This window comes from Athene noctua, chromosome 26, assembly GCF_965140245.1.
Source record: "Athene noctua chromosome 26, bAthNoc1.hap1.1, whole genome shotgun sequence".
Lineage (NCBI taxonomy): Eukaryota > Metazoa > Chordata > Aves > Strigiformes > Strigidae > Athene > Athene noctua.
The window spans coordinates 4,952,409-4,965,383 of record NC_134062.1 but is presented as its reverse complement, the minus strand read 5'-3'; the positions used below and the strand labels follow the sequence as shown (position 1 = coordinate 4,965,383).

The following is a 12,975-nucleotide window of genomic DNA, read 5'->3' as shown; positions in this document are numbered from 1 at the left end:
GAAGGTTTGTACCTGCAGGGAGTTAACTGTGATCTGCTTTGCAGCAGTCGGGCTGGATGCGTACATACATCTAAATTGTCTTGTTCTAGACAGCAGCTTAGCGATACCTTTCTGCAGAAAAATGTCCCTCTGCAGTACCTGGAACTGCACAGGATTCTGTAGTAAACATTCTGAAGGAGGATGTACCTGGTCCGTCCTTCAAGAGATAAAATTGCAGATTTCTCCACTATTAAAAACTGAGTAGCTGCAATTGATTCTAAAAGGCTTTATTTAAAAATAAGCAAAAATAACAGTGTGTCAGAATACGGGACGTGTAGCTGCGCATCATGTGCAGGCATGTTCTTGTTGCTGCGATTGAGCAAGTAAACTTGAGAATTACGCTGGTTTAGGAGGAGGCATCGGCAGGCTGGGGGGAAGCTGTGCTGCTGTCAGTTTCTTAATGTGGCTTTTCCTCTTCCAGGCTCAAGATAAACTCAAATTCCTCTGTGTTGAAAAGGTAAGGAAGAAAAAGCCGTAAGTGGAACTTCCAGGTTCTCTGAGCAAGGGCTGCCTCAGAGGGAACGGCACCGAGAGTCCAGAGCAGAAGGTTCTTACCTTGTGTCAGTGGTTGGATGGAAAGACGTTGTCTGGTGAAGAGCATCATGTTCTTCAGGGGGCCTCCATCTGCTTTGTGGGCCAGGTGGTGAGCCTTGATTTCAGAAAGGGGGATGAACCGCTTTGTCATCCGCACAAACTGGACATCCACCTGGGAAGTGACGGGCAGCAAAGGAGCACGGTTGGAAAAGGAGAAAGCCTCCGGATGCCACATAAGATCTTTGGGGGGGCGATAAAGCTTTTAAACTGAAGCAAACAGCTGATGTGTACAACCTTATAATGGTACGGAAGCTTCTCCCTGCTCAAGGCTGAAAGAACTTTCAGATACTTCTGGCAGGTGATTTGTTTACGTGACTCTTAGCAGTGTGCACTGGCAACACACATTCACGTTGTCACAGACAATACAACACTAAGCTGCAGGATGCAGCCAGCTTGTGAACAGTCACTTCCCTATAATTTAGTGTGCCTCAGAACTACAGCTCTGCTTGCTCTAGACTGAGAGTGGTACTTAGAGATGTTTGTTCTTTTTCCTAACCCAGAATTCTGCCATGCACGGAGGTCAGCTCTGCATCCGAGTCAGATCTGAAAATTTAGGGAGATACATTTTGGCAGTCTGCTGGAAGAGGTAGGGGGAAAGGTAGAGAAAAAAATCAGGATTGGATTTTTTTTCTTGAGAGAGAAAAAGGTGGCTAGGCTAGGACAGGAGCTTAAGAAGATACGCTGTATGATGCAAAGAGCCTTCTACCTTCACTCAGCTTGCACACAGACCTTGAAGCAGCTGTATTTAGTTTATTACATTACCATGGACCATTTGGGGTTCTCTTTTCTGCTGGAGGAATCGTAATGAGGATCCTTCTGATCAAACTGTGTGTGATCAGGGTATGCCTCCTTTACAATCTGGAGCAGAAGGGGAGAAGAATGTGAGACAAGTTAAAAACCGTTGTCAGCAAAGGATACGAAACGCCCTCGAGCAAGCTGTGACTAGACGTAAGGAACAATCCTGGTGCAAAAATCCGTCTTGCTTTCCCTGAACTCCATTCTAATGGTGAGATATATTTTTTTCCTTTGCATTTCTTGGGTCGACGCGCTGCATTAACACTATGGCTGTCAAAGAAGCATCATCACCTCTTGGGAGAGCAGTGTGGAAGGAGCACACGCAACAGAGGAAAACTGGGTAGATGATGATAGTCTTTGTGACAAGTTCTCCTCTTAAAAAGCTTTTCTGTGCCCTGGGTTTTATACCGCTGCCTTGCAGGCTCAGCTGACTAGAATTTAGTGAATCATTTTAATCAGAATGTGGAGCAACACTTGGCTTGTCTGGAAGCTCTGAAATGTCAGCAGGAAAACAGCAGCTTGGTTCCATTTCTCTGGGGAAAGATGCCTGAGTCAGCCCTGCTGAGATACGTGCTGCTGAGCCCAGAGGCCCTCGTTTGCTGCTCTGACTGCACAACGTTTGCACTCCTTTGGTGCCGGGACACAAATAGGGCTACGGAGCTGTTTGAGAACCCATCTATTATTACTTACCCCTCTCCCCAAAACACAGAACAAGAGGCACTCACCTTGACAATGCCAACAATGCCAGGCTCTTTACAGTTACTGTGGTAGAAGAAGGCCTGCTGACCAAGTTTCATGGCTCTCAGGAAATTCCTCGCCTGTCAGGTGTAAACATGAGACTTTGAGCTCTTTGTATCGTGCTCTCAGGGTTTCATTATAAGGAGCTAGGAACAAAAACTAACAACAAGAGAGGTGAGAGGTGTCTGTGCTCCAGAGCTGCTCAGATAAAGTTTCCTACAGATGTTTTGTGCTGCAGTGAAATTAGGTAAAAAACCTAAAGAGCAAGAGGTAAAAAACAGGTAAAAGAGGTAAAAGATTAGGTAAAAAATAAAGAGCAAGATCCTGTTGGTTAGGACGTATGTGGGAATTCAGCAGCTCAGCCACCCTCGTTCAGGGATGGCAGAAGACTAACATCGGCTGTCAGCAGCAGAGCAGATCATATATAGGGGGGAAGCACACGTGGATTTCCTCAGCAGAGAGGCCTGGGACAGAAAGCTGTACAGACAAGGCACAGTATTTGGGCAAGTACAGACTTGCTTAAGGTGTTAAGGGAAATAAAGGCTGGTCTAAGCTAAAGAAAAACTGGATGACTTGACAGAATATTACCCAGCCTGAATCTACCTTTGACCTAGAGGCAGGAGTTTTGACTCCTGACAAAATGCACCTGTAAAAACAGGCAGAGGGCCTCCAAAGGAAATCCTTCAGGCAGAGGAGCCTGTGGGGAGAGCCACCTTTTTTCTAGTGCTGGTTCAGTGACTCCTGCTTTGACATGTGCTCCTTACCTGGTAGTTTCTTACTCCATCCCAAAAGGTTGTCTGATTGGGCTGAGCTTTCAGGTCATCAATGCTGAACTGCCAAATGGAATGACAATGCAGGTTAAGTTCAGGAGGTAGTCTGATCTTTATTGTGTCAATGTCTACATTGTGCCCAAACATTTGTTCCTAGTAGCTCCTTCAATTATAGTACAAACTTGACACAATTTTTTCGGTTCCCACAGGGGCCAAAGAAAAGCTTTTTACAAAAAAAAAAAAGCTCCTCACAAAGGAGGAACACTGCAGCAGTGTAAAGGCAGAGTCTGAAATAGATGTTTGCCCCTGCTATGAACAGCTAAGCATCCTGAGGACCTAACTTCCTCTTTTATTACAAGTATCAAACCCCAAGGTTGTCACCCTGGAAGGGAATGACATTATGTCTTTCTATTTCCAAGAAGACAGATGGGTTTTGAGAAGATACAATAGTGTAAATATTGCAAACAGTCGGAATTGTCTGATCCCATAACTCTGCGTTCAGGCACTGATGCTCTGCAGTAGTGACACTGCTTCTGTACGTTGCTGAGTAAGGATGGGTGTTGGTGCTTACTTTCACATCCACTCCCTTCTCGAGCCTGCTCTCTGGTTCTGATTTCAGAAGCCAGTGACAATATGTTATCTTGCTTTCCTCCCCACCGGAGTCGGAGTCTTTTGTCTTCTTCCAGTTCTTCCATCCTGACTTGGAACTCCCAGCTGGAGGTTTTGTGGACTTCTCTTCTTCCTCCTTATCTGGAGTCTCCTCCTCCGTTTTGGCAATTTTAGCATCAGGTTCTTTTTTATCTTAAAAGAAACAACAAACACCACACCCCCCCACCCCCCCATTCAGATAAAACATTTTGTTTCAGAGAAGGACTGGTGCTGAAACATTTTTAGTCATCCAAGCTGATTTCACATACTGATATTTGACTGCAATAGGAGTTTGTTGCACGCCAGATACTATGGGTAAGGTAGCAGCATTATGCACCACTGTTTCTGAGTATTTCTTGTTTATATCTGAAATAAGGATTTTTTGTGTGTGTGTGTGGTGTGCAGCAATATAATTGAATAGTCATAGTTAATCATAAAAAAAGGCCAGGATAGACTGGGTTGCTCACATGAAGTCTAGCTGATTTTTTTTAATTAATTGCTGAGAAATCAGCTGCAGGCAACAAAGTTGATTTTGATGAGTCTGGTGAATAACAGGGAAGTTCAGCAGCAAAGCAAGCTATTTCAATTACTGCAGTAGCTGGAAACCTTAGATTAAGCCTCCACTGTGCTACCTGTTCAGAGCGGGTCTAGATCCCTGTTTGTCCAGGACCCAGACAGCAGAATACAGTTAATAAGAGATTAAAGGGTAGGAAGGTGGTTATTTGCTGGAGTCAGCTGAGCAGGTGAGTGGCGTGGATGAGCCAACTGTGCAATTTTTTCATCTTATGCTTTAAACACCACATAACGGTGCCTCAAGTGCAAGGTTTTTGCTTTTTTGTGTTTCTGCGGATGGTACCACATCAGCTTCCTGCCCTGACACTGGGTACACTCTGACTGACCATCTCTGGCACATAGGATGTGAAAGCCCTGCATAAATGGGCACGAGTTGCATTTCTTAATCGCTTTGTGCTGAGAATACATCACTGTCCCTATCATACATCTGGCAGACTTGTGTCGGTCACACATGGGTGCTCAGCCCATTTTTACAGAGGAAATGCTGTCTGTGAGGCTCTGAAAGAGAGACGGTTAAGATGACTGTCTGTACTTTCACTATAGCTTGTGAACCTCAAGTGAGAGATGCTAAGTTAGTTTGGATGTCAGCACAGACCTGCTGCTGCTCCTTTGTCTCTCTTTCTGCTCGGCCAAGGCATCCCTGGTCTCTCTGAATTATCTTCTCTTCACTGCGAAGCACCTGCTGAATGAGAGAAGAAAGAATTACTGCTTATTCAAGCAAACTGACAAAAGTGGAGATATCCGAGAATGGTAAAAGCTGTACAGTAAGTGGAGAGTAAATCAATCTGCTTCCTTGGGCTCAGCCGCTTCCTCTATCGGCGCAAATGCTGAGGACCACACCCCGGCGCTGGGGGCGGCCGCCGCCGGGCTCCGAGGGGCGCTGGCTCCTCTCCGCAGCGGCGCAGCTGCTGGCGAAGGGTCCCGACGGTGCTCCCGGCCCCCTCTGCCGTGCGAGAGGGGCTGAGCCTCTGGCAGGGGGAGAAGCGCTCGCCCCCAGAGCTCACCCCCGCCTCGCACCGGGGCTGGCCGGCTCAGCTCTCTGCTCGCACAGATTACCCTCGCCAAGTCCCTTCGGGAAAGGGAGCGAGTTGGCTGGTCCAACCCCTGCCCCCTCCTGCCAGCAGCCCGTTAGAAGTTATTTGGCGCTGAGCTGGCCTCCTTCTGCCAGAGCGGGCGGCATCAACTTTTCCACCTCCTGTGCCAAGCTGCTCCCCTCCCTCCCTGCCTGCCTGCCGCCCCCCGCCCCAGGCGCCCCTCACCTCGCAGCGGGGTGAAGGATGCTCTCGCCTGGCCCAAACCTCGGCGCAGGAGAAGGAAACGGGCCGCCCCCCGCCCGCCCGCAGTCGGAAGTGGGTGACCGTTATGCAAAACCGAAGGCAAGGCCTGTAGACTCGCCTCCTTCCCCGCAGCCACCGCGCCGGCGGGACTACAGCTCCCAGCCTGCCCCGCCGCCTCCCGCCCGGCCCCGCCGCGCTTTGGCGACCAGCCCCCGCCATGGCTTGGCGAGTGGCCCCCGGCTCGGTGGCCCGGCTGCTGCTGCTGCGGCGGCCGGCGGCGGCGGCGGGGCGGCGGGGGATCGCCTCCTGCATCGACCGTAAGGCTCGGCGGGGGGGGCGGGTCGGGGCCGAGCCGGCCGCGGGGATCCCCCCCCGACCCCGGCAGCGGGGAGCGGCCTCGGGGGGAGCCGGACAGCAGGTCGGTGAGCGGGGAGGGAGGTGGCCCCGCTCCTGCCCCGACAGCCCAGCCGCCACGGGAAGCGCCGTCCCCTTCCCTCTACCTGCGGTGGGTCCCCGCGGGTTCTCAGGCTCGGCTGGGAATCAGCCGGTAGCTCGGAAAGGCCGGGTAAAGCGCGGCGGAGGGTTCACCGGGGAAGCAGGCTGGAGCCATCGGTAGGTGTGGGTTGTCCTGTGATCGAAGTCATCATCCCGTGGCGGAGCGTGGGCTCTGGTTACCGGGATAACAGCTGGGTGCGAGCCGGACTCCTCCTACAGCACTGCCAGCCTCTGCCCGGGCCGGGCGCCCCCCGGTTAAATTAACGGCGCTTGGGATGGAAGCGGCGGCATCCCCGTGAATTTTAGGAGAGGGGCTGACCAAACAACGTCAGATCTCCGTGCCAAGAGAGCGGGAGGTTTCAAACGCAGGATCTACGTCAAACTTAAGATGCTGTTTCCAGAGGGCTGCGTTGAAGCAGGGATAGCTGGGACCTTGGGTTTGTTTTGTCCTAAGGAAGCCCCCTCCCAAGTCAGCTCCCTTCTCTCAGCACAGTTCGTGATGGCCCCGAGGAGCAGAGGGATGGTCTCTGCAGCAGAGACCCTGAACTCTTTGTGTGAGTTAAGGGACGCTTTGAAATTGTTTGGGGTATAGAAAAGGTGGTGGTGCTTGCTTTCCCACAACAGACTCGTATTCTGACCTCTTCCTGCTTTTCTAGCCTCCGCCGGCCTGACTGAAGAGCAGAAGGAATTCCAAAAAGTTGCTCTTGATTTTGCTTCCAAGGAGATGGCTCCTCACATGGCTGAGTGGGATGAAAAGGTATGACAGCCTCGGAAGGGCTGTACCGCTCACCTTTTCCTCCCTTAGGGCATTCTGATCCTTGGGTCTCATCAGAGGGGTTCCTGCAACAGCCCCTGGGTGCTGTCATGCCATCTGTAGCGATTTTCTTTGAAGCTGCTGCTGTAGCTGGGGTGGGAAGCCATCAGGAATTCCTTAAAGCTTTCCTAGCCAGGCTATTCGTCACCTGAAAACCTGAATTTACTCCAGAAGATGGTATATATCTGTCTTAGTAGCTGGCTCTTCTTTAACCCACCCGATTAACTTAAACTCTGCAGGACTTTGGGACTGGAACTTAAATTCTGCAGGAGTTTGAGACTAGACTAGAGAGAATATTGAGATGGAATATTGAGCTTGAATTGACCATGAATATTCACTTCTGATGTCTCTGCCTGTCCCAATAGGAAATATTCCCTGTGGAAACAATGCGGAAGGCAGCCCAGCTAGGATTCGGTGGGATCTATGTGAAACCAGACGTCGGTGGCTCTGGATTGTCACGACTTGATACCTCCATAATCTTTGAAGCTTTATCAACAGGATGTACCAGCACCACTGCTTATATGAGCATCCACAAGTGAGTGTGTCTGGGGAGCGGTGGATGGTGTTGGCCTGGCTGAAGAACATTTCTGTGGGCTCTAAGTCCAGCTGGAAACAGCTCCCTTGGTGCTGCTTATCAGTTAAAGTTGGGACCCCAAGCAGACACATCTCCGTGGGGATCTCTTGATGACAGTGAGCAAATGGGTTACAAAAACTGAGATGCCATCAAGAAGTAACTTTAGCTTTGTGGCATGCAAGGTGGGGTTAAGTTCTGGATTTTGTTCCCTGCTCTTCCACTTAAGCTGTCTATAGATAGTAACCTGCCTGGAAAAAGCCTTTGTGCTTTGGTCATACTGTGACAGAGCCCAGAGGCGCCAGCTGATGCCGGTGCCCTGTCCTGCTGGACAGGCATGCTCAGTGACAGCTCCCTTCGCTGCAGTGACGATGCCTCCTTCTTCCAGGGGCAGTTTTCTGAAGAGAGAGCAGGGCTTAGCGCTGAGGGGAGCGCCATGGCTATTAAATAGGGACCTGCTGTCCCCCGAGGCAGCGAGTCTGTGGTGAATGGAAGGCGATCTTCTTCCTAGCTTCGCTGGCACTTAATTTTGTTCTGTTTTGAGGTGGAGCAGGCTTTCAAGCCTCGGTGCTTTTGGCTGAACCCCACGGAGCTTTGTTCTTCTGTTCAGCCAGGGATGCTCTGGTATGAGCCGCCTTCCTGTTCACTTCTGTAACGCTGCTCCTTCTCTCCTGCTCCAGCATGTGTGTTTGGATGATTGACACCTTTGGCAATGAGGAACAGAGGCGCAGGTTCTGCCCATCGCTCTGCAGCATGGAAAAATTTGCTTCTTACTGCCTGACTGAGCCAGGTGAGCCTCCTCAACCAAGAAATCTCCTCCCTTCCCTCACTCCTAGCATGGTTTAACTGGACATTGCATGGAGGCAGAGGTGAAAAGTTTCCTTTCGTGTTCCTTTGGGCAATCACCAGGAAGTTGGGAAGGGGCAGGTGATGATTGCTGAGATGCTCGTGGTACAAACCCGAGTGTCATTTGGGTAGGATCCCCGGGAGAGTTTGGACCTGCTGCTTCACTGGCTTCTTCCTCACCTCTCCAACAGGGAGTGGAAGTGATGCAGCTTCCCTGCTGACCTCAGCTCAGAGGAAAGGGGACACCTACGTCCTGAACGGCTCCAAGGTAACTCTTTGCTTCTCCTAAAGCTGCTGGATGGCACTGCACGTGCAAGGGGCCCTGGCTCGCACCGTCCTTTCCATTTCCTACTGCTCTGTGTATTCTCCCAAGGTGGAACATGCTCTGCAGAGCATTCACCAGTACTTAGCATGGTTGGGTCCCTAAATACCTCCTGGCCGTGGGGTCTTTTCCCCTCCATCTCTGTACCACAGCTTCTGCTGCAGGCTCGGGGTTAGTGTTCAAAAGCCACCCCTTTCTTCTTGTGCCCTTCTGCAGGCCTTCATCAGTGGCGGAGGTGACACGGACATCTACGTGGTCATGTGTCGTACAGGAGGCCCAGGCCCCAAGGGCATCTCCTGCCTGGTGCTGGAGAAGGGGACACCAGGGCTCAGCTTTGGCAAGAAAGAGAAGAAGGTAAGAGGCTTGGTTTTTGTTCTGTGTGTGCTTGAGGGAAGTGCAGGACAGAGACGAGCTCATCTGTGCAAAGCATTAGGGATCTCTTTTAGGGTGGGACCGGAGTCCCGGCTTGGCGTGTTTTTTCCAAGCCAAGTCCAGCTTTGGTGAAGTTTGGACAATACCTGTCCCTGTGGTAAGTGAAGGATTTTAATCTGGGGGACATCAAGGTTCATTGGATCTGCGTCTCTTCTCAAATACCTGCATTCCAGTTTCCAACTCAGCAAACCATGTAGGCCACAGGCACTCTGCAGCAGCTTGGGAATGAAACCGAGGGGTTGAGAGTGGGCTGGGCAGCTCTGGGCAAGGAGCTGGAGGTGTGCTGCGCCTCAGGCAGCCTGGAAAGTGCTCTGCTTTTCCCCAGGTGGGCTGGAATTCCCAGCCGACTCGGGCTGTGATCTTTGAGGACTGCGTGGTTCCTGTTGGCAACCGGCTGGGCACCGAAGGGCAGGGCTTCAGCATTGCCATGAAGGGGCTGAACGGAGGCAGAATAAACATTGGTAAGAAAGGCAGCGGGGAGCCGAGGGAGGAGGGCAGGATCGTCTTGTCGCCCATCTCCATTAGCTTGGTGTTCACTCTGTGTCCTTGTCTTCTCCTACCAGCTTCTTGTTCATTAGGAGCTGCTCATGCCTCTGTTCTTCTGGCTCAGGAACATCTCAGTGTCCGGAAACAGTTTGGGGAACCGCTAGCAAACAATCAGGTAACCTCTCCATCAGACCTGTGCTCCCAGAGCTGTGCTCTTTCTGATCCTGGCTGAACAAGCAGCCAGAGGTTCCGTTGCTCCGCAGGGTCTTCCCTGGAGCGGGCAGGGACAGGCTTTTCCCAAGGAAGGAAGCGTGTCAGGCCTGAGACCCTCCTGAGGGCAGTGGGGATGTGGTTGAGGCCCCTCCGAAGGCGCTGACCTCGTTTTCCCCCTGGCGCTGCCCGCTGGCAGTACCTGCAGTTCCGGCTGGCGGAGATGGCGACGCGCCTGGTGGCAGCACGGCTCATGGTTCGCAACGCGGCGCGGGCGCTGCAGGAGGGACGGGAGGACGCGGCCGTGCTCTGCTCCATGGCCAAGCTCTTTGCTACTGATGAATGCTTTGCGGTAGGTTACTCAAACCTCGGTCGATGTCATTAACTAGAAGCTTGGAGACCCCCCGCAATGGTGCTCGGGATGTCAGAAAGATGTTTGACGCTGTAGGACCAAGACACAAGCACATTCACTGAGCCAGAAGCCTCATCTCAGAACCAGGATGTTTTACAAGACAGAATTCTGCACCCTGTGGAGGCTGCAGGATGAGCCTCTCCACAGTTCGGGCTTCCTGGCTTCTAGTGCTTTCAGCACTGCTTTCTAGGGGACCAGGCAGGGAGACGGGGCAGGGAGCAGAGCGTCTTTATTCTCAAAGGATGAGATGCATGTTTCAGGCTGATCATTGCTAGGTAGCAAGTGGTCTTTCCCAGACCACTGAAAAATACATTATCACAAAATGTCCCTGAAAAGAGAATGCAAGAAGGGAGAAAAAGAAAGGAAAAGGAAATCTGCACCTGGACGCTTCCCAGATCAGTGTGATTTAGAAGCTACCCTATTTTCTCAGCACTCTGCATTTTTGCTGTTTGTTATGTTTTATGTCCCAAGTTGACAGAAAAGGAGTCACGTTTCAATAGAAACCAGAGCCCTGAGCAGACTCCTCACCTGACTGACCACTAGATGGGGATCTGCCGTTTTTCTTTTTGCATCAGTAGCACCATAGAAATGCAGCAAAAATTGCCTCAGTTAAGCGTTTCCGAGGTATTTCCATGCTGTCACGTTCACATAAATGCACCGTTACTGTGAAACAGCACTTAGGTAACATGATAGCGCTGAGAGCAGCACTGATGGGGACTGAGAACACCCTGCCGTCACACCAGGCTTTAAGAGATGAGATTAGGTGACCAGAAAAAAAAAACAAAAACCAACAAACCAACAGCTCAGGTTCCGGGGTTCTTAGTGAGCTCCTGTGGCTGACTTGTCCTTGGCACCACGCGAGTCACTTCATCAGCGATGCTGTCTTCTTAGATATGTAACCAGGCTCTGCAGATGCACGGGGGCTACGGCTACCTGAAGGATTATGCTGTGCAGCAGTTTGTACGAGACATCAGAGTCCACCAGATCCTTGAAGGTAAAAGACACACTTACTACCAGTGACTTGGCAGTGAAGCCAGGAGAGAACAGCCCCTCCAGAGGCCCCCGCCTGCCTGCACGGCTGATTCTTGGGTTTCAGAGCATGCTCTGAGCATGAGGTGTCCCTGAAAGTCATGTGTGCAAATCCTCTGGCTAAGAGCTCTTGGGGGACTGGTGCAGTTACTGTGTATTTTAAGAGTCTTACAGCAGGGAGAGGTATCTAGTTGTCATGTTAGCGGTGCCTCTGCCCACTTTCATCCTAATACTCCTACAGACATGTGCTGACACTTCCCAACAATTGCTTTTCTGGGATTCCAGCCTACCGTCATTCTTTTGATGTTGTGTCTCTAACAGTGTCTTGGCCTTTTTGAATCTCAGTCCGGCCTCCTAACCGCTTTATTTTCCCTCCTTTGAAATCCCTTCACCTACAACCAGGGGACCTAAGGGACATGCTCTTTCCAGTACCGGGTGGGCCTACAGCCTGTCTTTCTGTGTGTTCTATATGTATTAAATAGTAAAGCAGAGAACTCAGATGTTTGTGTATATCCAGTTCTGCTTGGTGCCTGGTGGCCACATCCTCTCGATGCCCCAATAAAAAGAAGCACCAGCATCTCCCACTCTGAAGCCTTTCTCAAGCAATGTGCTAGCACTTGGCAGTTGTATTTTGGCCCAGCACCTCCTAAATGCCACCTCAGTTGGTGGGAAGAGCTTTTCTGTGCTGGAGACTGCAGATCAGGGAAGAATTCTCTTCTCCTATATTGGGGGAAAAATTGGACCATCTCTTAACTATCTTTTGCACCCTTCTGCTGCAGGTACCAATGAGGTGATGCGGATGATTGTGGCCAGGAATCTGCTACAGGGCTGAAGCCAGGAGCTAATCTCCAGCCTTAAATCACTTCGCCTGTTACAGCTTTCCCTCCCCTGTTCACCAACTCTCCCAGGGAGTGGAGAAGGGGGATACCCCAGTGGAAACAGTCTTTCTGCCTTATTTTGTCCAGGAGCACAGCTGGATGCCACCCACATGCTGCCACAGCTGCACTCTGTGCCTGGCAGAGCTGCAGTTTAGTATTGTGCAGCCTGAAGATGAAAATCACAGTTATAAATACGAGCCTCTCGTCTCTAAATCTTAAGGATGGATGCCAAGCAGCCCATGATCTTCGGAAAGAGAAACACTAGATCTGTTGGTGATCTCTTGCTGAGTTAGGACTGAAATAGGAATTCAGGCAGAGGTGCAGCCTGATCCCACGGGACTCATCCTCTAGCAGGGAAATCTTTATGTCGAGGGAACTAGTTGCTCTGCTTAAAAACCTGCCCTGGGTGCAGACTGCACCCCTGGACACAAATGGGCCGCAAGTACCACAGCTCTGACCACCTGCAGAGTGCAATGGCTTTTTAACTGAGGAGCAGGATGCCTCTCGTTTATTTAGAAGCACTCCTCTTCCTCTTTTCCCAGCACACCTTTTTTAACAAACCGACTGCTGCCTGTTCTCTCTATTCCCAGCACGTACGGGTGCTTAATCTCAAAGAAGCCTTTGCGTTACGAAGGTACAAATCAAGGAGCTAAAATCCTGCACAGAAATATTTAACTCTGTTGCCTTGAATCAGTACACCCGGTGTACAATGTAGGGGAAGTAAAAACTGGTAAATTCAACTCTTTTTTTTTTTTTCTTTCCTCTCAGATTTGGAATCAATAAAGCATTGATGGCAACTCTAGAAAGTGTCAGAGTTGTGATTGCTTGGACTCGATGATCCCGAGGGTCTTTTCCAACCTGAATGATTCTGTGATTCTAATTTTCTTCGGGTATTTAACCAGAGGAGCTTTCTGAAGGAGGGGATTGCAAAAAAGTTCAGTTTCTGAGGTGTTTTTAACTTGCGGCGTCTCTCCGAATGACCCAGCTCCTCGTTTCTCTCAGTACACGGCAGGGAACGGAGAGGACAGAGCGTGAGCGGGAGACGA

At 50.7% G+C, this 12,975-nt stretch overlaps 2 protein-coding genes across 7 annotated transcripts; one reads left to right on the top strand and one right to left on the bottom strand.

Annotated features, from left to right (window-relative positions):
- Positions 1-250: 250 nt before the first annotated feature.
- On the bottom strand, positions 251-6,082 carry THYN1 (thymocyte nuclear protein 1). 4 transcript variants are annotated; one of them, XM_074927337.1, is made up of 8 exons: positions 5,935-6,082; positions 4,753-4,839; positions 3,508-3,737; positions 2,931-2,999; positions 2,154-2,246; positions 1,396-1,491; positions 595-745; positions 251-483 (listed from the first exon to the last, which is right to left on the bottom strand). In XM_074927337.1, exons 2-8 carry the CDS (start codon positions 4,793-4,795, stop codon positions 437-439), a joined length of 729 nt encoding a protein of 242 aa, XP_074783438.1. In that variant the 5' UTR covers positions 4,796-4,839; positions 5,935-6,082; the 3' UTR covers positions 251-436. The 4 variants fall into 4 exon arrangements, with proteins under 4 accessions (XP_074783438.1, XP_074783440.1, XP_074783439.1 ...); XM_074927339.1 differs by having other exon boundaries at positions 4,753-4,836; positions 5,935-6,078; XM_074927338.1 differs by lacking the exon at positions 5,935-6,082 and adding an exon at positions 5,417-5,553.
- On the top strand, positions 5,454-12,729 carry ACAD8 (acyl-CoA dehydrogenase family member 8). 3 transcript variants are annotated; one of them, XM_074927330.1, is made up of 11 exons: positions 5,454-5,533; positions 6,586-6,686; positions 7,109-7,278; positions 7,995-8,104; positions 8,352-8,428; positions 8,699-8,836; positions 9,240-9,375; positions 9,478-9,575; positions 9,810-9,962; positions 10,914-11,016; positions 11,831-12,729. In XM_074927330.1, exons 2-11 carry the CDS (start codon positions 6,654-6,656, stop codon positions 11,881-11,883), a joined length of 1,071 nt encoding a protein of 356 aa, XP_074783431.1. In that variant the 5' UTR covers positions 5,454-5,533; positions 6,586-6,653; the 3' UTR covers positions 11,884-12,729. The 3 variants fall into 3 exon arrangements, with proteins under 3 accessions (XP_074783431.1, XP_074783430.1, XP_074783429.1); XM_074927329.1 differs by lacking the exon at positions 5,454-5,533 and adding an exon at positions 5,593-5,751; XM_074927328.1 differs by lacking the exon at positions 5,454-5,533 and adding an exon at positions 6,185-6,483.
- Positions 12,730-12,975: the final 246 nt, after the last annotated feature.